At 41.6% G+C, this 24,034-nt stretch overlaps 1 protein-coding gene across 1 annotated transcript; it reads right to left on the reverse strand.

Annotated features, from left to right (window-relative positions):
* Positions 1-415: 415 nt before the first annotated feature.
* pinx1 (PIN2 (TERF1) interacting telomerase inhibitor 1) lies at positions 416-24,034 on the reverse strand. Its single transcript, XM_071545371.1, has 7 exons — positions 23,998-24,034; positions 23,363-23,472; positions 22,729-22,821; positions 22,233-22,314; positions 21,108-21,200; positions 16,340-16,422; positions 416-3,072 (listed from the first exon to the last, which is right to left on the reverse strand). The coding sequence occupies exons 1-7, from the start codon at positions 24,014-24,016 to the stop codon at positions 2,365-2,367; spliced, it is 1,188 nt and encodes a 395-aa protein (XP_071401472.1). The 5' UTR covers positions 24,017-24,034; the 3' UTR covers positions 416-2,364.

A 24,034-nucleotide genomic window follows, 5' to 3' on the forward strand; every position in this document is an offset into this window, starting at 1 on the left:
CAATAAGACATGTGGTTACTGGAGAATCATGAAGGGGTTTTACCTTTTGTGCTGTATGAAGGAGAATGTAAAGCGATATTTCACTTTCATGCCATGATTTTTATGCAAAGCATCTCCAAATCAGTTTATCAACAGTAATTCTTCTATTGTGCTTTATCTGGCTCAGGAATTCATTGACACCGTCAGTGTGCAAGCAGTTTTTTTTTCTAGTTTCATCAATATCAGTAACTATAAACAAGCAAATTTACTTATTGTAATCTTTTTCATACAGTCATAGACAGATAATATACTTGCTGTAACTCATGTGTCAGCAGTATGATTTTCAAAATAAACAAGATTAAGGCAAGATTTTCAAAATAAAAGAGTAACATCATTATGGGCACAAATGTCAGTGAATACTGGTGGTTGTACGCTCAGAAATTCGTACACGGGTTTGAGTGATAAAAAGGGAAAACATTCTCACTAAAGTAAAATTTTCTTCATGTGAAAATCCAATAGAAATTTGGCCTGAGAGGAGTCATGTAATGTGGAGAGCCAATGATGCACATTGACACAATGCATTTGTTCATTTGTTTGCAGTGACCCAATTCCCCCATCAAAGTTTCATCAACTCATTTATGGTCCAGCATATCATTTTAATGTTTAGCAAATGTCATTCAAAATCTTACATGAATTCAAATTAACAATTTCTATGCCTAATGTGTTAAATGATCTAAATTGATAACATAACTTGCTGCCGCCCCTGCAATTTGAATTCATTTAGCTTTAGTAGTGGCTACATTTTGTCGCTACATGTATGACTGTTGCCAGAAGGACAAACCTGGCATGCCAGTTTCACCTGGGCCATAGACTAATCTCCAGCTAATGACTGTATAGGGAGGGGAAACACATTTCTACAGCTGAAATGCTTAACAGTACATCTTAAGTAGTAGTCAGGCTCAATTTCTATCATAGGACTATTAATGAACATGACACATCCATTAATCTAATCTCAGATTTTTTTTTGTAGCAAATTAAGACCCAAAGATATTTAAGAGGAATACTGTTTTGTTTTGATGACTAAGACTGGACAGCTGCAGTTTCCTTTTTCCTCCTTTGACTCATAACACCCACTCCCATCTCTGAACAAGACTAGCTTGTTAATAGTTTTGGCTGTCAGGTCAAAGCAACAGGATTTCATAACCCCATGAATCAAACTCTTTAGAGGACAGCATACCTGCTGTGAAAGCCATTTACCTGTCAATGTTACTGTGTGTGTGTGTTATTTTTGTTGATACTTTCAAGTACTTGAAGTTAAACACAGTTCATCAGCTCCCATATGGGGAATGGTACTCACTGCTCAACCGAAGTGGTTGCATTCTCTCTCAGAATTCTCACAATATTCTTAGAATGTAATTTACCAGCACTGTAATGTAAGCCTAATTAAAAAAGCACTCACATCACAAGTTATATTCCCAATTACCGATGTAGAAAAAACAAGTATGTATAGCCATTTGGATTTGATTTATTTAAAAAGGGACTTGACCTGGTTAAGAAGCTCCAATGTCAAAGATTTATCCGTTTTCTAAGGGACCATTAAGATGGTGTGTCAGACAACAAATTTGTCACCTCAAAAAGTATCATACAAATTAATGCAACTGCTTCTGTTGTGTTAAAAAAAAAGGTGTATCTGAATCAGCTTACTGGACAACCATCTGAAGAGTTTCAATCCAAAATGAGACATCTACCATTGAACATTGAGAGAATGGATTTTTGATATATTGAGTAGTTAACATCACGTAACCATTTTTCCAAAATGGATTTATAGCAATTTGGAATTTAGCATTTTGGACCCTTTATATTCAATAACAGACATATTTATACTTTCCAGCGCTACATTAGTCTCACAGATGCAGTTTCCTGGTTAAAAATATGGCTACTTATGAGGACTTTTGTATCGATATATTTTAGACATTGTGGAGGCAGTCATATATAAAGAAAATTATTAATTTGCTAGATGCTGTTGAGCAAGGCACTTAACCCTCAACTAAAGTAGAGCGTCTCAGTGGCCACAGTAGAAGACTGTGGTTGTACTGTGCATCTTCCATGTTTTAATAGGTTTAAATATGTAGCCTTTCCTTCTCCTGACTCTCCTGTGCCACTGTTGTAAAAAGTGTTCTTAATCAACTCTCCAGGTTAAATAAGGGCTAAAAAGGAGCTGAGAGGTTGTCTATGCAAAAACATTTGATTTGTTTTAAAGCAAATCAATATTTGTGTGCCTTAACGGTCAGGTTTATAAGAGGATATAGGAGTACCAAGTCCTCCTGAGGCCTAAAGAGTTCATGGGATTGTAGGATAAGGTAAAGAAACCTGATCAATTCTGCCCTATTCTTGTTCCCTCTTTTTCTTTTTCTTGTCCTTTTTGGATTTCTTCCCTACCAGCACCTCCTTGTCCTCTATAACACTGTCCACCTGTTCTCTGTGTTTCTTCTTCTTTTTGTGTACAACTTCAGACTCTATAGTTTGATTCTCAGTTGGGTCGTGTCCATTTGATAGCTCAGTTTTATCGTGTTTTTTATGCTTTTTCTTCTTGGAGGAAGTCTGCTCCTCCTCGCAGTTCTGCTCCACACCAGAGGTGGAGCTAGAGTCCTCAGTCATAGCTCCTTCATTCTCAACCATTTTCCTCTTTTTCTTCTTTTTCCCTGAACGAGCCGGCTCGTGGTCCTCATTCACTTCCATTATAATGGGAGCAATGCACTCCTCCACTGCCACTTCAATCTCATCTGCAGCCTCTCTGGTCTTCTTTTTCTTCTTCTTCTTCTTTTTGGGCTCATCTGCGTCATGGCTGGCGGTGTGGATGGCACTAGGTTCCTCAGACGGACCGGACATCTCGCTGGTCTCTGCCCCCAGTGATGATGCTGGATCCCGGGCCTGGCCACGAGCCTTCTTCAGCTGAGCCATTCGCTGGGCAAAGTACTCCTGCATGGTGAGAGTGCTGGTCACAGTCTTGGTGATGGACTCTGTGTCCAGTTCAGAAGTGGCAGGAGTCAAATGCTCCTCCTTCTCCTCCTGGGAATCACTGCTATTGTGGTCCTATAGACAGAAACGATACAAATGAGAAGATGGAGAGGATAGTGTTACATAGTGTTTCATGCAGCATTTAGAGAACCTATACAGAAATAGACAGCACACAATGGTGGACCCAGGGGATTAAGTGATCGTCAATCATCATGCACACGTTAACCCAGCAAATCTTCAGTTAAAAGAGCCCAAAATAGGCTTTTGATGTAACAATGGGTGTTAAAGGATCACCTTAAAATACAAATGTATTTTCAGGCATTGACAAAGAATCGGAGACCCAACCATCAGCAAGTCTGACATTCATTTCATCATCTTTTTCTTACAACAACATAGTAATGCAAGTAAGTGCCAACCATTCAGCTGCGTGTCCTTGCACAGTCAGCTTTTCAAACTATCATCCCTGTGCAACAGCTGCTCTTTCTCTGCTCTTTTTTTCTTGCTTTTTCTAGGTTGTGACATCACAACACTATTGTTGATTTAGATCAGTTTCTAAATTCAACTCATCAGGCTGATAAATATTGACACATTTATTCCATACACTGCTGAATTTCAAATTATTTAATTCATAATTTTTTTTGTTTAGTAAATAGCAAATCTTAAAAATAAATGTGTGGAACATGACGGAACAGTACACTTTTAAGCATATCCAAGACTCATAAGTTTATGGGAGTGTGTCCTGTCTCTATGTACCAGTCACCTAAACTACTTAGAAATGTTTTAAGAGGCTGCGCTGCCCACTCTCCTTTAACATATATAAATACAGGAATAAATTGGAAAATGAACATTTCCAACTACATAGCTCCATCATTCAATGCTTTTATGGACAGTTGAGTATTTTAATCTCTTTCTTTATTTATCCATGGTATCACTGAGCATGTAACACACAGACACATTTCCATACGTGGGAGTAACGCTATCAAGGAGTTTGTTAGTGACCATGTGGAGCAAATCTAGTGAAGGAGTTAGGGGTTGAGCGCCTTGCTCTAAGGTACATCGACAGTAGCTTTTAAGGAAGAGGACAGGGCAGCACTCAGTCACTTCCCTGGCTTAATTGTCCCAGCCAGTCTGGGGAACTGAATCAGTCTGGTCACAAACTCGTCTCTCCAACATTTAGGCTAGTGCCGCCTGTTTAACAGGGCCAACTGTACAACAACTGTGTCCAACCGCAGAGGTACAATACAGTCGAGATTTTAACTGTACAGCATGAACAATTTGTCACCCCACCCCAGTGACCCATTTGTCTTCATTTTCCTAATGGCCTACTCAATGCATAATGATTTGTCCCGAAGAATACAGAAGCTCCTCCTGAGAGTCACACTAAACAATACTGCCGCTCTGTGTATTACCTCAGAGATGGCGACGTGGATGGCATTTTTCAAACCCTACAGATTAGAGATGAACTGGAAACACTGTGTAGTGTTGAGTCACCTTATGGTTTGGCCTTTATGCTTTTACATACAGATTACACTGTTTTGACCCCGAATACTGAGTGAGATAGACAAGCAAATTGATGGGCCGCTCCAACAATGTGCATGTAGATCTGAAAGGGTCTTGAGAGATCCGGATATATTGAAATGCAGTGTGGTGTTACTGCAGTAGACTGCGCTTGCAGTATATTCTATCTGCATTTGGTTGTTAATCTGGTTACTTAGGAAATTCAGGATTACCGAAGGAGTTTCATTTCCCTTAAGCCAGCCCTCCAGGGACTTCAGTGAGAACCCTACCAGCTATTAGTCTCTGTCCTTAACTCACTAAAAGGCCCCTTATAGTCAATACTTTTCCATAAGGGCAACGAAGGTGCAGTCATTGTTTTCAGGACTAATACATTGATCAAAACAGTAAAAAACACATAGATCATTCTGCAAATTTACCCAAGGCTGGAACAATGTCTTTTTCCTTTCAGGCTTTAAATTATGCATGAAAATTTACTTTGCAGATTTTGACTTGACTGATTTGACCAACTATCACATACTTAAGTATTAAATAATTGAGTTCTTATTGCATATTAATTTACTTCTAAAAAAAAAAAAGGTTGGATTCAGAACCCTTATATCAAAATCAAGTACATGATTGAGACGAGACAGGTGTTCAAATGGCCTACAAAGTTTTCCGCTACGACTAGAAATAGCCCCAACTTCTAACAAGGGGGATATGGCCCTTCAGGTGAGGTGCCATTAAACAAAACTTTCCAACTTCCCAGAGAAAATCTATACTCCCTGTTATTGCACAATGGCATCCTCTCTGCTTGGGAGACTGGGGATGGGGCTTAGAGCTGACAGCGTCGAACAACATGTAACTGGGATTTGGGAAGATGGCTAGGGGCCACTTTCCAACTGCCTGTGAAATTACTCTCAAGAGAGGGAGAGGGTGAATGAGCGAGGGAAAAAGAGAGGAAAGGGGAGTGAGTGAGAGAGAGAGAGAGAAACATCCCCTTCATCAGGGAAGGTGGCTGGAACTTGGTATGTGGTTCATCCTCACTGCCTGGGGATCTCCATTAGACTCTGATCCGACAGGGGAAAAGTGCTGTGCTGAGCATAGGCTGGACACGCAGACGTATGGATATACTCCTACAGAGCCAGTCAGCATTATTGACACCCCTGGAGACTTTGTTGGTCAGTGTTGAGGGTAACATGTTGCAAAGATATAAAAAATAAAAATAAAAAAAAAAGTTGCTTCTTACGGTAAAATACATTTTTGATCAGTGACGAGTTGCTTAATCAAATAAAAAGGTTACTAGCTTTATATATCCTTTTTCACATTATGGTACTCATTATATTATGGTGGCAACCTGTACCTGTGTCTTTTCATATTTTTCACCTCACTTGTGTGTAAAACAGATTAGTAGAGCTTTATCCTTATGGTTGACATCTTGTTTCCCTATGTCCAATGGGGCTGTTTTCTCTGCCCAGTTATTCATTATTGCAATTATCAAAAGTTAAAGCATGCACAGTCTACAACAAAACAGATTCTTTTGATTGTTATTTTGTATAGGACAAATGCCAAAATTAAGGAAACCCTAACATAAAGCATCGTAAGAGCTCAGTGGGCCATCACAAGGCGCCAGAACAACCACAGTATAAACTCAGTCAGAAGCTCAAAAAGATATTCCATTTGTTTTTTTGTTGATTGTGGTGAATAGGAATGCCAGAGTGGTCAAATGGTTAGAGCAACCGTACCATAACTGGGAAGCTGCAGGTTCAATCCCCACAACAGTATGTGCCCCATCCAAGTGTCCTTGAGCAAAACACTTAACCCCTATTTGCTCACTTAATTGGGGGACACAGTGGCTCAGTGGTTAGCGCTGTTGTCTCACAGCAAGAAGGATTGGAGCCTCTAAACTGCCCATAGGTGTGACTGTGCGTGATTGTCTATCTGTATTATTCCTGCAATGGACTGGCAACCTGTCCAGGACATCTCTCTGCCTTCCACCCAATGCATACTGGGACAAGCTCGAGCTCCCGCAACCTTAAAAAGGATTAAGCAGGTAGAAAGAATTCATAAATTAATGAGTGAATTTAAAAATTGTTATAGTCTAGGTCTTTTGACTAGAGAGCAAATGTTTCAACCAGGGTTCTATGAGCCCTGTGAACGGTAACATTCAGGGTTTTAAAAAGTGATTGTTCATGAACTGAGAGGGCATTTTATCCATCCAAAAAGTTGTTGGCCAAGTGGCTTTTCTACATTTTTTCCCCAGATATTGATAGCAGACTTTGCTGGTATGTTAGCAATGCTAGAGCAAGTCCATGAGTCTCAAAACAATTAAATAATGACGCTAGCAAAATAGCAGGGAAGGGCAAGGAATACCAGCTATACCATATCCACTCTAGAGTAGTTTCTGGTGAAAAGCAAAAATGGCCAATGTTCGGCAAGATCAAAAAATGAGACTCATAAGTGTTGTCAAGTTGACTAATTTGGCATCTGCACATTCATACAACAAGAGTACTCTTGGGTTCATGTAAGAAAAATACAGTTCCTGGTACACACCAAGCTTCCAAAGAGCCTGATACAATATTCTCATCTCACTTTGTGCAAGTGAGGGTAAGCTTGTTGAACTAAAGGCAAAAAACGATGCAAAAACAGGTGCAAGTGAATGTAAAACAGCTTCAATTAATTTTATGTATTTTAGTCTCTTAATAAAAATGTACTTTTCAAGTAATTTTTGGTATAGGAAAATATCAAATCATTTTAACCTAGCCATGGTTATTTGAATTTCACGGTGTAGTTTATATTTCACTTTCATCAGATTTCACAAAACAATTGTCATCAATTACGTGTCAACAAAATTAACAGAAGGCTATGACACTTTAAATCTATGGCTTTCAGTTTTAGTCTTTCTGGTTGTCAGAGCCAAGTCTGTCACAGTGCTGGGACACACAGTTCTCAACCACTCACCTGCTTACTGCTTGTAGCATTGTTTCAGACCTGGCTTTTTTACACTCCACCAATATATATTAATACATTTCTCATCCCTTGGCCAGTCAAACCAGAGAACTCTTGTGTGGTGTGCTATATCTTTCCTAAATGATTACCTAAAAGTAAACATTCTCATAATAAAAGCCCTAAACTGTTTGCCTCTTTTCACTGTGCCGAAGGACAATGATGGTATACATACACAATAAATATGCAAATTGCAAATTTTAGACTATTGTGTGACGTTCTACTGCATTGTAATCCAAATAATATAAAAGCTAATATTATGAGGTGAGCAACAACAAATACTAATGCAAACTTAGATGAATTCGGTATAAGCTATGAATGCCAGAGTGGTTTGGATTTTTGCTTGCAATGCTGAGCCTTGTAAAGAGATAAACTAAATAAAACATTATCTTTAATTTCCTGCAAGATTTGAATGCTAAACCAAATTCTAAACGCCTTGAAAATACAAGGAATATGCATTTAACCACCACCTGTACAGTTCAAAAAGTGATTTAGACAATTCATGAAGACAGTTTACACGATTGCTTGGACTGGAGAAGAATGAGTGAAAAGGCAGGCCTGGGCAAGAACACAGGGAGGCTGAGGAGTGAAGGAGGGCTGGAGAATGCACCTATATTCAACCATGTCTCCTCCTCCTCCTCGCAGACCCAGAACCCCAGGAAAAGGATGCGCTCAGTGCACTGTGTGCAGTTCTGAGATAAGGCTCCTTCGGCAGAGGAGCGGTCTGGTTGGCTATCGGGCCCTTCCTGCTCCGCTCTCTCCCCTGGCGGGGGCTGGGGCTGGGCAGGGAACACAGGGAGGGCCCGCAGAGGGTCCCAGAGAAAAGGAGAGGGTGGGAAGACATTCAACAGGCCGCCTCCTTCAAGACACTTCAGTTCTATCTCTCCCTGCTAATGTGGCCAATGGAAAACCATGTGCCAAGGTGCCAAGACACAGAGGCCAAGGCATTCAGGAGGAGAGTCAATCAAGCCCATGGAGGGATGGTGGAAAAGGTTCATTAGAGTACAACTGAAACTTTTTTCCTGCAAAATCAGGGAGAACATGAATGTATTGCAGAGAGACTGCTTCCAAAAGTTTTAAACAAGCCAAGCTGTGTCTAATAACTTAACTATTATGGACAGGTGAACTTTAATGGATCCATCAATAGTAGTTTGTCTTCATCAAAACTGGGAAATAATTTTGCTGATGTTGTAAACCATGTGATACAATACAATACAATATCAAGCAGCCTAGTATTGAATATATAGCTTCAACTGTAGAGGTAAAGTTTACAAAAAAACGTCCTGGAAATGACAGTATTGTGGCAACCCCATTTCCCCTAAGCAGTGATAAAACCAGTGGATGTGGTTTCTTGCAAATCTCTTCACTACTGTACGTGCAAGATAAGATGAATCACGTGTAAACTAGGGCATCTAACTACTTTCAGGAGCATAGAGAGGTTTCTATGCATAAGCAAATTGACATGTAACACACCACTCTTTCGGTTGAATAGATTTAAATGAAAAGGACTTGAAAGCATTGTTCATACATTGACATTTCACATTAAAACTTGGTTAATGCCCCAACCAGATCCATTTAATTGATGTGTTTAAGTCACACTGACTGCACTTTTTAATTGGCTGCTTCATGATTGTCCCACAACAAATACTAAAACCAAGTGAGCCTCATCCTGGAATACTAACTCCAGCAGAGTGGAAATTCAAGGTATGAGGCTCACATATGTTGGCGATTCACTGAAGATGTGGTTTGCTACAGACTATCACTTAACAAAAAAATCTAAACCTCATTGCATATTTAAAAACTGTGGACAAGGCTTGGATGCGAGGCTGGGAAACAATGTTAGCATTAAAAGTTAACTAAATATGAACAGTTATGTCCTACTAATCAGCTTTGCAAAGAAAAAAAAACACTTCTGGTTCTGTTAATTAGCATTTGACAGAGCCGCAGTTACCCATTTATTTTCTTAAAAAGTGCCTGTTTGCATTACTCGCTATTTTTTCAATAATATCCAGCCAATATTGGTTGGTTCTCTAATTGCATGAGTGTGCCCTCATTGTCCTGCCACAATAATAAATTTGGCGATAGTCAAGGTCTATGGATCAGGCCTGGATTACCCAGCTGTCTCTCCCTGATGAGCACACAAGTCCACCAGCCCATCCTTCATGAGCCTGATGTGGGCGGACAGAAAAACAGGTGGATACCCCTGCTTATTCACGGGTAAATAAGCATACAGTTCGCTTTGCCATCAGTTTTTTTGAAGAAATGACACTGCCTCCAAAGTGTTATTGGTAAGAATTATTGTTTCCTGTGTGTTTATTTTGCTCTTCTGCAGAAATAACTTTAAAAAAAATAAAATTTACACAATGTAAGAGGCAAAGTTAGAAATTGTAGAAAGATGTACCAAAAGTACACTAAATGCCACACATGGAAGGTTCTACACAGCAATACTTTTGCTAAAGGCAAACCCTCTGTGTTTAGTTAAGACAAAACAGAAAAAATTAGGTTTTGAAAAATTGCACTTTGTGCCCAGATGCAAGAACGTTTATCATAAGTAACAAATGAAGACAACATTATGCATGCAGCATGACTGCCCTGCGCTTGTTCAACATTGCGAGCGCTTGCCGACAATGCCCCCCTCAAGAACACAGGGGTCTCCCCCACCCCAACCCCAAAGGAGGAAGATACAGCGATTATTTTCCCCAGCTGTGATTTATTAGATTAAAGAGTCAGTGATTAAACGGGAGTCGGTGGCTGTAAACAGCCAAGAGGGCTGGAAATCTTTGGGCAGTTAGCTTCACCAGGCGGTAATTACCCTGGCCCCATGCATTCTAGCTTAGGCCCGTAACTAAGAGACAGACTCTCGCTTTTTCTTTTTTTTCCTACACTAATCTGTAAGTGTCAGCGAGCTGGCATGGCCAGGAGGGAGCAGTCCACAGAACTGCCAGGGAGGTAGGTAGTAAGTGTGTGTCTGTGTGTGTGTGTGTCTGCGTGTGTGTGTGCATGCGTATGTGTCTTTGCAGGTGGGGGGTGGGGGTGCTGTCACTTGGCGGGCCCTTATATTTTCGGCGGTAGAAGCAATGGGGCCTTGTCAACAAACATGCTCTTGAGAGGTAGAGCTTTTGTTTGAGGCAATTAGATGTTATCTGAGAGTGAATTAGAGCTCCTCAGTTTCACAACAAGCGAGGCACCAAGCACGAGTGACTGGCCCATTCAAAACGCACCAACGACACTCCTACAACGCACGTTTACCCGGCACCACCTCTCAACGGACTAATGCTGAAGTTGATGGAGAACAACAGACAATTAACCCTGTACAGTATGAGTAGCTAAATAAAATAAGGCAACATATCTCCGGTAACACACTACTGATAAAAGTCAATATCTAGAAAAATCAAGGGCTTTAAAACAGCAGTAATGGATTACAAAAAATCTACTAGTCAAACTGTTGTCACTTAATGTGATACTGAATTATTACAAACAAATACCCAGCAAAACCTCACTTCGTTGGCACGGGCCTCAGCAGCAACCCGTGAGAACTGTACTATAGTGTCTTAGAGAATTTTCGTACTGAAGACATTTTGCTTCTGCGCTGTCAGCAAAGTTTCACCGCTTGACTCCGCCCATCGGCTCCCTGGCGCCCTGCCGACGCATCTGCCAAACGCCCGAGCCCCCAACCTGCGCCGCCCCTGCCCCATATTCCTTAAGACGGTGGTGTCGGGGGAGCCCCCGCAGACGTGTGATCCTTCATGTGGACGAGGCGTGGGCAGGAAAAACCCGCAACAGGTGCCACCCGATGAGGCTTGATCCTCGGCCCTTTGTGCCTGAGCAGGAGTGGGAGTGGGAGAGGCCGCAGGGGTCACACCGACCCCTGGAGCAGGGTGCACCATGCCGACTGTCTGACTGGCGGTTTCAGACGTCAAAACAAGGCTTGTACCAAATTACACAAGACCATTTATCAACCCCGACATCTTTAAGGAGTACAGAAGTAATGAATTGCTCTATCTTATAACAACTTTTACATTACCAAAAAAATCTGCTTAAGAAATCTGCTATTAATGACATAAAACATTACAGCCACAAAATTGTAAATGTTAATCACTATGCTGAAAAATGCTTAATTTAAAAAGAGATATACAACAGACATTTTTAACTGTACTGATTGAAAGAGGCTGAATCTGTTTTGATTTACTGCATCATGAAGTAAACAGAAAAAAATTCAATTCTGCGAAGGCTTTCAGCCAAATGAAAAGAAATGCCATTTATCAGGTTGAGGATTATTTACAAAATCAATTGGTGGAAGAGTAGATGAATCACTGAAATACAGGTGCCTGGCTGAGGATGTAATTTTATTTGCTTTAAAATTAATTAACATGATCAGATATGGGTGCTTTCATCTAAGTTCCACATTCCACAGTTAAAAAGGGAGCAGAAATTTGGGACAAAAACACAATAAATCAAGGATCCATTAGCATGAATCTATCAGATAAAAAAACTAAACCAAAAAAAAAAGTTAAGAATGGAACAAAAACATACAATTGTCAGAATTTTGTCTTTTTCCACACACAGCCAAAAAAGAGAGAAATATAGCAGGCAAAAATATAAAACTATGGGCTTGTGTTTCCACCTTTCATGTGAGCTGGCGGCTTTAAAAAATGACTAACTTTTGTTGATGTATGAATCGGCGGGGAGTCTATTTATCAGCGGGCCCTCTGCGGTCGCCCGCTCGGGTCCCTCAAGTCACAAGCCGCGTCGCTCCCCTTTGACTGATTAATTAGCCAATCAGAGGACATTTTTCACTGGGCGGCAGGATGGTTTATTTCAGCTAATGCCGGGCTTTCGAGCTGAGGCCCGTTGGAGCCTCGTCGGCTCTTTCGGCCTGCCTGAGTGGCCGGGCAGAGGGGCAAGGGAGATAAATCAAGCTGGGCTGGCCCTCCATGTGGCTCCCCTAACTAAACCCCCTGAGGAGGGCACAGAGAGCTGGGGGGTGGTGGAGGAGGAGGAGGGAGGAGAGGGGGACACAGGACAGCCAGGGGCACTGCTCGCCCGCCGATAAGCATAGGGAGCACAGGGCTGCCAAAGTGCCTTCATTTAGAAGTGGCCGGGGCTTTTTGATATCTCGGCAGAGAGAGCCTGTCATTTGTCATGCGGTGAGTAATTGTGTTGAGGGGCACAAGAGGAGGCAGGAGATGAGGGGGCTCGCAGGCGTGGGATGGGTGATGGATAACAGAGAGGACTGTAGATGGACAGGTGCTCCACTACAACTCGATAACCCTCAGTGGTCAGGGAGGGTAAATAATGGTCTTGAGCATACATTTTCAGGTGGCTACACAGAAGGGTGGGATGAGGTTATTGGCGGTGGTCATACATTTAGCTTGTACATTCTGTGTTATGCATCTAACAGGAGCCATTTTTCACAGGGAAAATTATAACTATAAATATAAATATATACTTATAAATATATTTCAGGCAAAAAATCATCACCCATTAAAACATTTCACAGTTGAATTTTAACTTCAAAAGAAGCAGATTTTATACCTGACTGCAGTTATATTTAGAAAAACCTGGTAAAAATTAGCATTAGACGGTAAGCTACTGAGATAAAAGGCACCACCTCAGGACAGGAGAGGCTTTCATCACGCTTCAATTTAAAGATAGTAACTAAGTTGAAACTAGGTAATGGATGAGACTTAGGAGCTGGCTATATATAACCAGTACAGATGAGGGAGCGAATAATCTGCCCCTATCTGCTCGAATGTTCTTCTCTACACAGCCAGCACCGTCTTTGATGAAAAGGCGCACGTGGGACGGCCGAGTGTGTGTGTGCATGTGTGTGTTTGTGTGTGTCTGCCTGTCTGTGTTTCAGGGAGCGTTTTGAGCAGCGATAAGGGGCTAGCAGGAAGCACATCACTATGGAGGAAGGAAATCCCCAGCAGTGGGGGGCTGGTGGAAGGGAGGCTGGAGAGACAGCAGTGGGTGGTGGGTGAAGTGGCGGGGCTGGGAAGTGGGAGAAGATTCATGAGAGGGAACGCAAACAGTTTTGGAGAAGCCAATCCAGATATGGGTGAGTCCCATGGCCTCACCTTGTCAGGGTGCAGATATGCGACTGGTGGCAGTATGTGCACACCCCTACAAGCCAACTCTCCCCCTGTATTTGTGCCACTAAGCCAACCCTCCCATTGTTGATATAGGCCCTACTCAGGGATACAGGCCACGGGCCAGATATGCACTACTCTTTCGGGTATTGAGAGTATGGGCCTGACTTTAGTGTGTATACTCCAGTATGATTCTTTTTGCTATAACAGTAATGTGGACACTAATGGTGGACTACTGTAAGCACAGATCAGTGTGGGCCGAGGGTCACTGGCAGTGTCACGGACACATTCACAGGACAGTCACAGGAGATCTTGCACAATGCCTAGAGCTTGATTGGTCCATCACCCTCTTTACCTGTACCCAGCAACCTCAGATGTTGCTGGGCCTCTACACAAGGCCTCGTGGGATGCCATTGTAATTGTGTTCAGTGTTTTCGATATGGTCAATGGTGTCCCTCTTGGCTGAAAAATAACAACCCATAACCAAACAATTAGGGAAAAAAGATGGCGTGTATTGCTTGCGTTTCCAATGTTAATCAGCTAGGGAGCAATGGCCATTGTGATGCTATGGCTCGGCCTCAGCATGGGAATAGTGAAGGTTTTTCATGCAATTTATGGATTTTAAGATGCCAATTTCTTCAAGCCAAAGGCTTGAGATAAAGAGGGGAAGACTGCAAGAGGCTTTGCAGCGTCTCAGAGTCCAACATTTGTGATTTGTGATTCTTCTGGCTCTATATAGTGGTCAGCAGAACTTGTGACTGCAAAACAAAATCTGTCTTATTTATTGGTGATAAGATATAAATTCACACTGAAATATAAAAAGGGGAAGAAAATGTTTCCATGCATTTATTTTCATTTCTTAATACCACCAGCCCTACAGCTCATGTATATGTAAAAATTCATGACTCATGATTCAAGACTAGATAAAAATGCCTCATATCCATCTTGGTAGCATCTACAATCATTACCAACATGAGCTTTAAGAGGTTATGCATAAAACTCACCGGCAGGGCTATTGTGATGTTATCTCAGCCCATACTGTTGCATGTTTTGTAAGAAATTAAAAATATATACAGCATATTATTATTTATTTTTGCCTCAAATTGCAGAACTGCATATTTTGCGCACCGAAATTCTGTTACCATTACGTTTCGTGAACAAGGGCCTAAGTTTGGTTTCATGTTACAGCTTTTGACTGCTCCCTTTTCTCCCAGAACAAACAAGGGTACTAAACCTTCCACAGATACCATTACAGTGAAAGTCTGTCTATACTTCAGTATAGTGTTTCCTTTACATTCCTTTAGCTGTGGTGGCCCTCCTGCAACTGGAAAACTGCCCCTATATCTGAGCAAATGTAAATACTATGAAAACTCATCATCTAGCCTCATTGCCCTGCCACCAAAAATTATAGCATAGTTTTCCATACATCATGATATAAATATCCAACTAAGAGCAATTCTTAAACTGAATCACCTACCGGAACCAGTTATGGAATGGGCCCAGGAATAAACCTGGGTCTCAGAACCAAAATTACACACTGCAACACTGCCAGTATGAATGTATAATTTCTAACAATATGGATCATTGGAGCATTACTTTCCAGTCGACACATTCCTAATTGAAAAAGCATTTGAAATGGTCTAATTAGATATAATTCAGGAAACTGATGGCAAGTCAATTTACTAATTGGTTTAATGTCAGAAACAAATGGTCGCCTGTGGGGACCTTAAAGGGCCTGGGACCCAACTTGCACCTGCCTCAGTCTTGTAAATAACATTTGAAAAGCATTGGAGCCACCATAGCACCAAATGGCAAAGTGAAGTTTCAAATGACCAACCACCAATGCTAAGAGCAGAGAGAAAACGGTCAACTTTTTTGCAAGCGTCATCATTTCAGATTTTTGCACACCTCACCCCAATTTTGATTTGCCTGTAATGGTGCCCATTGGCACACTTAGCTATCTGATGTGACTGCTCCAAGACAGAAGTAGAGAAGAGGGAAGTGTGGAGGAGAGGAGCAGGGGGGTAAGAGTGCAAATCCTTTAACTGGATTTAGGTGCTTTTGCCGCCAACAGTGGCCTGTTGGCAGTGTTAAAGCTGCACGCTGTGACATGGCTAATCTAGGGCCGCAGGCAGCTCAGGAGCCAGGCCCTGTAGAGTGCAAAAGGATCACATGATGTTGGAACCACTGATGGAGGCATCAGCAGCACTGGTCATCCTTAATTACCAAGACAGAGGCAGATAAGGCAGAGCCACTTGGCCAGAGGTATGCCATCTCCTCCCCCAGTGCCCACTTGACATTGACTGGGCTAAGGAGGATCAGGGACTGACCCTTTTCGGTTTAGGCAACTATCATTTCACTGCATATAAGAGTAATAGTCTGTCTTTTTGCGTTATCAGTGACATGGATGCATGTCATTGATAATCCATTGGCATTAAGGATATGCTCTACAGATCCTTGTGGTTGATTATATTATAGTTCTTATGACTAGATATATTTAGATCTGATGAATTGATATGATCACATTTTAGAGGCTTTAGTAATGAGCACGGCGTTGGATATGTTTGATGCAGTCCAGCCAAAGTCTGGAAAAGACAGCTTCCAAATATGAGAGTTAATTATGAAGCACTCTATGAATAACTGATTATTCTGGACACATCTCTAATGTAGAAGTTTCAACTTTGAGGCAAGAGAGGAAACATGGAGAATTGTGGGTTCTGTGTGCTGTAGATTGGCTTGGTGTCCCTTACCTCCTCCTGGTCTTTAGCACATTTTGCCCTCTTCCCAAAGATACAGTTCAGGTCTGCTTCACTACGGCTGGACAGGTCCTTCCCTAAGGGGAAATAAAGCATTTAATTAAACTTACAACATTTTACAACTCCACCCTGATAATATTTATTACAAGTTCAGTCTGTTCATTTGGGCTCTATCGCTCTGGCACATAGAAGAAGTATAATTCATAAAGCAGACTGAACTAGGTGTAGCTACCTCAATACAACCAAAAATGACCAAACCATCAACCAAACCAAAAATCATTTCACAGAATGCTTGAAATGTTAGGAATACATCAGTAGAGCTTTACTTTTTTTTTTTACAAATGTGACCAAAAACAAGTCAGATTCAGATTTTTTTCCCACCATGCAAAAAAATTATCATTAATTTCAAAAACATAGATGGCATCTGAGAGTGTTTTGAACTTCAGCCAAACAAGCAGACAAAATAAGAGTTGGATGGGAGAATGTGTGTGTGTGTGTGTGTGCGTGTGTATATATGTGTGCGTGTGTGTGTGTGTGTGTGTGTGTGTGTGTGTGTGGGGGGGGGGGGTTGTTGCGTGGTTTGCTTTTTGCTACAGGGATAAAACGGCAAAGAAAAATAAACCGACGACAAGGTCTGCCATGCCACGCCTCCGGATTCCCATTTTCAACCCAGGCCTCAAAGACTCCTGGAGCACACAGTCGTCTGTCTCAGGCCCGAGTCCTGTTCGTACAGCTGCATCCTCTTCCTCCAGCAGGGCCCTGATAACATTTGGTTATTTATTGCTTTAAAACCTCTATCTCCCCTCCTCTTGGCTTTGAAAGTTACTGCAAATGCAGGTCTAAGGAGCAAAGCCAAGCAACCAAGCAGCTATGTTCTAAACTAAAATAAATGGGGGGGTGGGGGTGGGGGTCCATGGTGTGTGTGTCGTCTATTGATCTTAGGTCGAAGGTAAAATTATGCCCTATCTGACCTTTCTACTGTTTGGATGAGGAAGTACCTGTCAAAATTCTCAGGCTAATGCTTTCAGGTGAAAGTGCAAATAACAATGTTGAGATAAAAAGGAGCTTAACCCTATTTTTCCCTGTTGAATGTTCCAAGGTGGCTGAATGCCACTGGGCAGGAAGAAGCATGGGCATTGCTAACGTGCAACGGAAAGTGTTATGGAATACCTGCTGGTTTCCAAGGTCGCAGTTGAGATGGAAACAAGTGCCACTGCAGATAACTAGTCAAACCAGATTCGCAATTCACTGAGGCTCTGACAGGCAAATCCACTAATCTGACGACCAGAAAATTTACGGACTACTAAAAAGGCAGAGCAGAAAAGATCAAAGGTGTATTAACAAATCAATGTCAATGTCTCCAGTATTTAACAAGGAACTGAAGGTAGACCTGATGTGTTCAAGGGGCCAACTTAACAACACAGCTTAGTACCTGTGGCCAGCAGCTCTGTGCTTGATACAAATTATACGACTGGTCATGTTGTCTCCAAACCTTTCAGTTTATAGACATACACTGGCTAAAATGCTGAAGATTTCAAGTTCTGACAAAAGCACAAAGACCAAGGTGAAGCCAGCCACACAGAGCAACAGATGAAGCGCTGTAGTTACATTTTGCATCAGCGGCCCTTGCTGTCATGACAAGTGATAGATGGGGGGGGCAATTAAAACTGGGTTACTGGTTTATGCTGTGGGCACAGGCCTGAGCAGCGGAGATTTTGGTACCTTTCCCCACAAACGAAGGCCATCAATCCTCAGTGCTGGTAGTGAGGGAGCAAGGAGGCTGAACAGGATATCAATAAAATGCAGGAGAGAGTAAGGAAGCCTTCTTTCAGAGGGAGCCTGTCTGCTGGCCAAAACATTTTACAGCTGTGTGCCTTTGCTATAGATTTAATATCAAGAGCAATCCTCTAAATAAAACACCATTTTTGATGTGGGAATTTACTGAGGTTGGTCAATGTTATAGACGCAGGTTATTACATCAGAGGAAAGGAGAATTAGACATTTAGGTAAACTAATGAATATAATTTTACCAATCCTGAACACAATAGATGCCCTTTCCCTACACAGACAATATAGAAGCACATCTAGAACTACATGAGTAGCACCTGACAGTCAACTTTTTCAACCTCTCATGTAACGAGCTTAGCAACGCTAAATCCATTACCAAGCCTTAACCTGGCAACCGCCACACAGGAGGGGAACAGGCGTTGGAGGCATGCAAAGGGGCGTGGCAGGGTGAGGGTTGCCAAGTAACTCTTTGGTTGCCCATGCCAATCCAGAACACAACCTGGACACAGTGTGGTAAAAGGTCAAGCGAAGGTGATAATAAAAACAAAAAAAAAAACTGAACGGTTTTCCTGCAGCTGTCCCCAACCACTGTGTCCTTAAATAAAGACCATAAATAATTTTGCCATTCAGACAACCATTTCAAAGTTGACAGGTTCGCTGTCAACATATCAGTCAGACCACCTAAAGCAGGTGGTGCACTGAACTCTCATGTTTCAAACTGAAGTTGCTAACTGTTTGTGGACAAACGAGAAACACATGCTGTCGCATGACAACTGTTGAGGTCTCTGCAGGTAGAAACAGGTAACAGTGGCGTCTAGGGTTCACAGAGACAGTTGAGTTGATACGTCCACTGCCTCTGGAGCCACATTTATGTTGGCCTCGCATCAAATCCTGCCAAAACCTTCTCTCCTGCATTTTTTCTCCTACTCCGTCTCCCTCTGTGCTTTCCAGCTGTGTGAATAAATACAAATTACTGAAGGTGAGTAGAGTGCCCACTGTCTTATTTTTGGGGAAAAAGTAGTGTTAAGTGCTGCCTGCACTTTGGCTTACCCTGTCCCTCACAAACAGCTGGTGGTGATAACGGAGGGGATCTCAGGGCCTCAAGTGGATTAGAACTTAAGTCCTGAAGGATCAGCTGACTTCATTATGTTGACTATAGGCTGGGGTATATATCCTAATGCCTAGGTGATGGAAGGGGCCCAAGTTCACAAACATCACAAATGTCCAGTGGTGGATGACATATGAGGCAGAGTGCAGCCTGAGGTCCTCAGGCAGGTCCCTACTCCAAAGTCTAGGCTGAAAGCAAGAGGCGATCGGGCCTTTGTCATGGCTCCTAGACTTTGGAACAACCTGCCTGAGGAGCTCAGGCTGGCCAAATCAGTTTCATCTTTTAAATCACTTCTCAAAACCCATTTTTATAGACTTGCTTTTGCACAAAGACCTTTTATTTTGTTTCTGTCCTCCCTTTTATGATTCTTGTCTCAGATTGCTATGCTGATTTTATCCTTTGTGTAGCGCTTTTTTGTTTTTATGTTTTTTTTTTTATCCTTTTTAACGAACTTGTAACTTTGTTTTGAATGGTGCTGTATTAATAAGGTTTATTATTATTATTATCATTATAAATGTAGCCCTGTAAACGACAGGCAGTCACAAGGGAAGGATTATTTCAGGTACCTTCTCATGGGGTCAATGAGGGCGTTTTGGAGAACGAAGGGAGAAGGAATAGAAGCTGTGAGGACAGAGATGTCCATCCTTCGTGTCGTATGTGTATCTTGTGTAGGTGCATCTTATCTCTCTATCTGATACAAGGCCTTCTTCTGGTCCCGGCTAAATTAAGATCACAAAAACAGGGTGAGGGGGTCTGGAGGAGAGATTGAGGCCGGGTGTTATCTGGCAGGGTCATCTAATGGGTCATGTAGCCACTGGGAGGTGTTGTTTTAGGGGGGCCAGTAAATGGACGCGCCAGATGCCCCAAACAGGAAACAGGAAGTTGCTACTGAATGACGTAAGAAAAGGCTCTTCCAGGTGAGGTAAAAGTTGAGATATTTTGTTTTCCCAAGCACACTGACCTAATAAGGTACATTTGAAGCTAATAACAAGAAAGATCATAATGGAATTACATTAACAGATGTAACATTTCATGAACTGGTGCATTACATACTACACTGTGCTTCCTATAATTAGCATGTTGCCAAAGGAAGTGCAAGCTTGCAATCACTGTCAAATGAAAATAATCTAATATGAAACATTTAGCTAGATGTATTATAAATACAAAAAAACAAGCTTAATTCTAACCAAAATAGCATCTCTAATGATTATGAATCTTACTATGAAATCACACCTGTAATCACCCAAACATGCTGCATGCTCAAGCAAAGCTCCTCAACAGTAAAGTATGGACTACTGGTTATTCATTTTGGCCTCCAGTGGTCCTGAACACCAAATCAGTCCTCCTTGTGCCTATCAGTGTACTGGCCTTGACCGGCAAATCTCGACTTCCTGACGTGTAAAGGAGTAATGAAAGTAGAGGGGAAGAGTTATTAATAACCTTCCCTAGCACTGACCGGACCAACTGACCCAGCACTGGCTGATGGAGTGCTGCTGTGATCCGTGCCTGTGGTCTGAGCCAAGTGCACATGGCTCAAGGAGAGGTAAAGGAGGCCGTCTGCCTGTGTGTGTGTGGTATGTAGGTGGAAGAGTGAGAAAGCAGAGGCACCCACTTCAATCGCTCCTCTCAGAATCAATGAATGGTTCACCTAAACGGCAGAACCATTTTTAGTGGAGCATTTCTACTGTGTGACTTATAATGAATAGAGAACTTGGTCAGGCTGGATTTATTACTGCATACTGCCGAAACAGACTTGCAGGTAATCAATGTGTAGTGACTTTTGAGTGAGAAAGGAATCACTTTTATTAAGGCGCAGGGACTGAGTCTGCTGTTGGAAAGAACTCAGCTGCCAAAGGATGAACCCACCTTTAGTGAATTTCATGTAATGAACCCTCTTTCTGGAGGTCTTGGACTTCTCCTCCAAGCTAAAGCCTTGCTGCTGCTCCTCTGGTGGGGGTTCTACAAATAATGCAAAAAAATAAAAGAAATTACAGTCACATACATTGTGTAATTTTATATATTAAATACCATTATGCCTAACTTCAACAACAATTTCCAGACATCAGTATTCTATATCCGCTTTGCTTTCCTGCACAGTGATAATGACACTGTTCATTTATGACAGTGACTTTATCCCAGCCTTTCCTCTCCTAAATGTTGCAGTGTAGCACCCTCTACTGTGCAACAGATGAAGCAACCAACCAGAGACGAATGCACATGGCAGTAATTTGCTGTAGTCTTGTGTTGCTTTATATGTAGTGAGATTGATCATGTTATAATTTTGAATTCCACTAAACTGGGCCACCGGTAAAAAACAATGGATACAAGTATTAAAGGATAAGGCTGGTGTTTTTTAATGCGTTGCTTACGTCAACAAATCCTATGAAAATAACAAAATCAACAATGCGTTTGCTCTACTCCCGTTACTGACTTCCCACTTACCGTTTTTAGCCGTCAACCTGGAAGTCAGTAGCTCCAATTGTAAGCTAAAAACCTTGAAATACAGCTCACAAAGACATAGTTTACATTTTAAGAATCACTAACTGTTACCACGAAAAGTCAGGCTGTTTTAGTTATTACCAAATCAAATTCAAATGGTAACAAATTCTTCATCACGCCGGGGACTATTTTCGGTGCTACAGAACTACTTTCCTGAGATCACAAACGTGTTTACAGCCGGCTTATTAAGTTGTTTGATCAAAAAGTCGGCTGGCCCAGTGCATTGCAATGATGAAATATGCTGCCCAGAGCAACGGCATGGCTCTTTGACGTGTTTTTAATCAATGATTTAATACAATGGAGTTCTATGGCTGCTGGGACATGGCTTGGATGGATGGACATGGACGAGACTTGTTGGCAAAACAAAATCATTGCTGATTTTGTTATTTTCATAGGATTTGTTGACAGTAAGCAATGCATTAAAAAACACCAGCCTTATCCTTTAACCAAATAGCATAATATACAGACTGCTTCACCCATCTCTTTACATACCATTGGTGTTGTTTTGACTGTGGCAGTTGTTCAGGTCAGCCAGAAGCTGATTGAAATCATCTTGGTGGGCAATCCAGCTATCCTGTAAATACAGCAGATTTCAACACACACAATACCAAGAATCTTCTATTCAACAACACATCTCTATACATAAATTGCATCACTTCAATCTGTCATTTCTCCAATTTAAGACACAATTTCCAAAGCAACATGGGAGCTAAACGTGGATGTGTAAATGTTCCTATTGAGTTGAATTGAAGCACATTCAAACCACTAACATTCCAGTAACGTTACCATATGATTGACTACTCTCAACTCTTCTTTGCCAACAAACTGTTGACTAATGTTTTCACTGTTAATGATCTCATGTGTTGTTACATGAAAATGACTTCACAGCTGACAGGGTGTAATAGAGCAACAAAATAAATTAAAAAATAAATTAAAAGATGATTAATAGCTGCAGTTTCAACTAGGTCTTCATCTTCTGTGTGCTCACCTCATAGCTGGCAGTGGTTCCAAGACCCAAGTTGTTGTTTTTCACTTTAACTTTGATATGATCTGTGGAGCCTTGCTCAGTTCTCCCCAGACCCTTGACAGGAGAAGAGAAGACAAGATGTGATTCTAATGCTCATCATTTGGGCATCAATTAGATTTGCTCATGTGCACTACATTTTTATTCTGAGCAGCATGTCCCAATTGTAAAACCTACAAAATAAAAAATATAAAAACATACTGCATACTATGCTTACCGTTGTTTATCATAACACATTTTCACAAACGATAACTTATCTGTCTTCACAAAATTTGTACTTCTATTCAAAACTGATACTGTTTACGTGAATAAGTGTGTCTACTTGATTAACATTATAAAGCCTACAGTATATCTGTACAGTCATAGACAAGGTGGGTTTGTGAAGAGTGAATCTACTATTTACTGCCCCTATGTTCTGAGTTATCACAGACACTTTTTCCATAATTGCAAAGAAGTGCTATATCATTTAAACATCCAACTTTGGTGAAATACTGCTTCATGTATTATCGATATCCCTTCATTCATTGTATATGTGTATTGAGAAATCACCACTGTTGACCTAAACAGAAACAGTGGGGATCCACCTCAGCACTCTTACCTTGCCTTTGGACCAGCCCATGCGCTCCAGCATCTTCTGGCCAAATTTGGAGTCATCATTACTCCAGGTGCTGTTCCTGGGGTCAACAGACCACTTCTGTTTCCTCCGGGCTACACAGTGCAGATTCAACAGTGACAGTTTCAGTGCATACTCCAGCTGTTAACGAGGCACAACTTGTGCCACAAACCTCCCACTGCAAGCTGTCAGGACGGCTGTCGCTGGGATCATGATTCAGAGCAGAAGCAACATGTTTTGACATTTCAACCCGCGGCCATGTTGCCCTGAAACAGCAGTGCTGCTACAACTGTCCTGTCAAGGCTCATGATAATGGCTCTCACATATCATCATGTCATCTCTGTTGGTAAAATAATATATCCACACACATGTGAGCTAACGCTAATGGCAAGTTATGTTACAGAGCAAACATGAGGGCAGTACACGTGTTTATACTAATGCAGCTAATGCTAATGTTAGCTAGGCATACTTCACAATCTACAAAATATTGAATGATGTGTGGAGAAATGTCTTGACAGTTGATAGTGGGAGATTGTTGCGAACACAAAACATCAAGTTGGAATAGTGTTACCTATGGAGAATTAAACTATGTAACAAATATTTAGAGGCAAATTACTCACGTTCAGCGAGCATGGACATCCTGGGGTCTTTAAACAC

The sequence above is a fragment of the Centroberyx affinis genome, unplaced genomic scaffold (assembly GCF_046629955.1).
Source record: "Centroberyx affinis isolate AG114_WGS23_722 - 3 ecotype Tasmania unplaced genomic scaffold, CSIRO-AGI_Caff_v1 ptg004892l_1, whole genome shotgun sequence".
NCBI lineage: Eukaryota > Metazoa > Chordata > Actinopteri > Beryciformes > Berycidae > Centroberyx > Centroberyx affinis.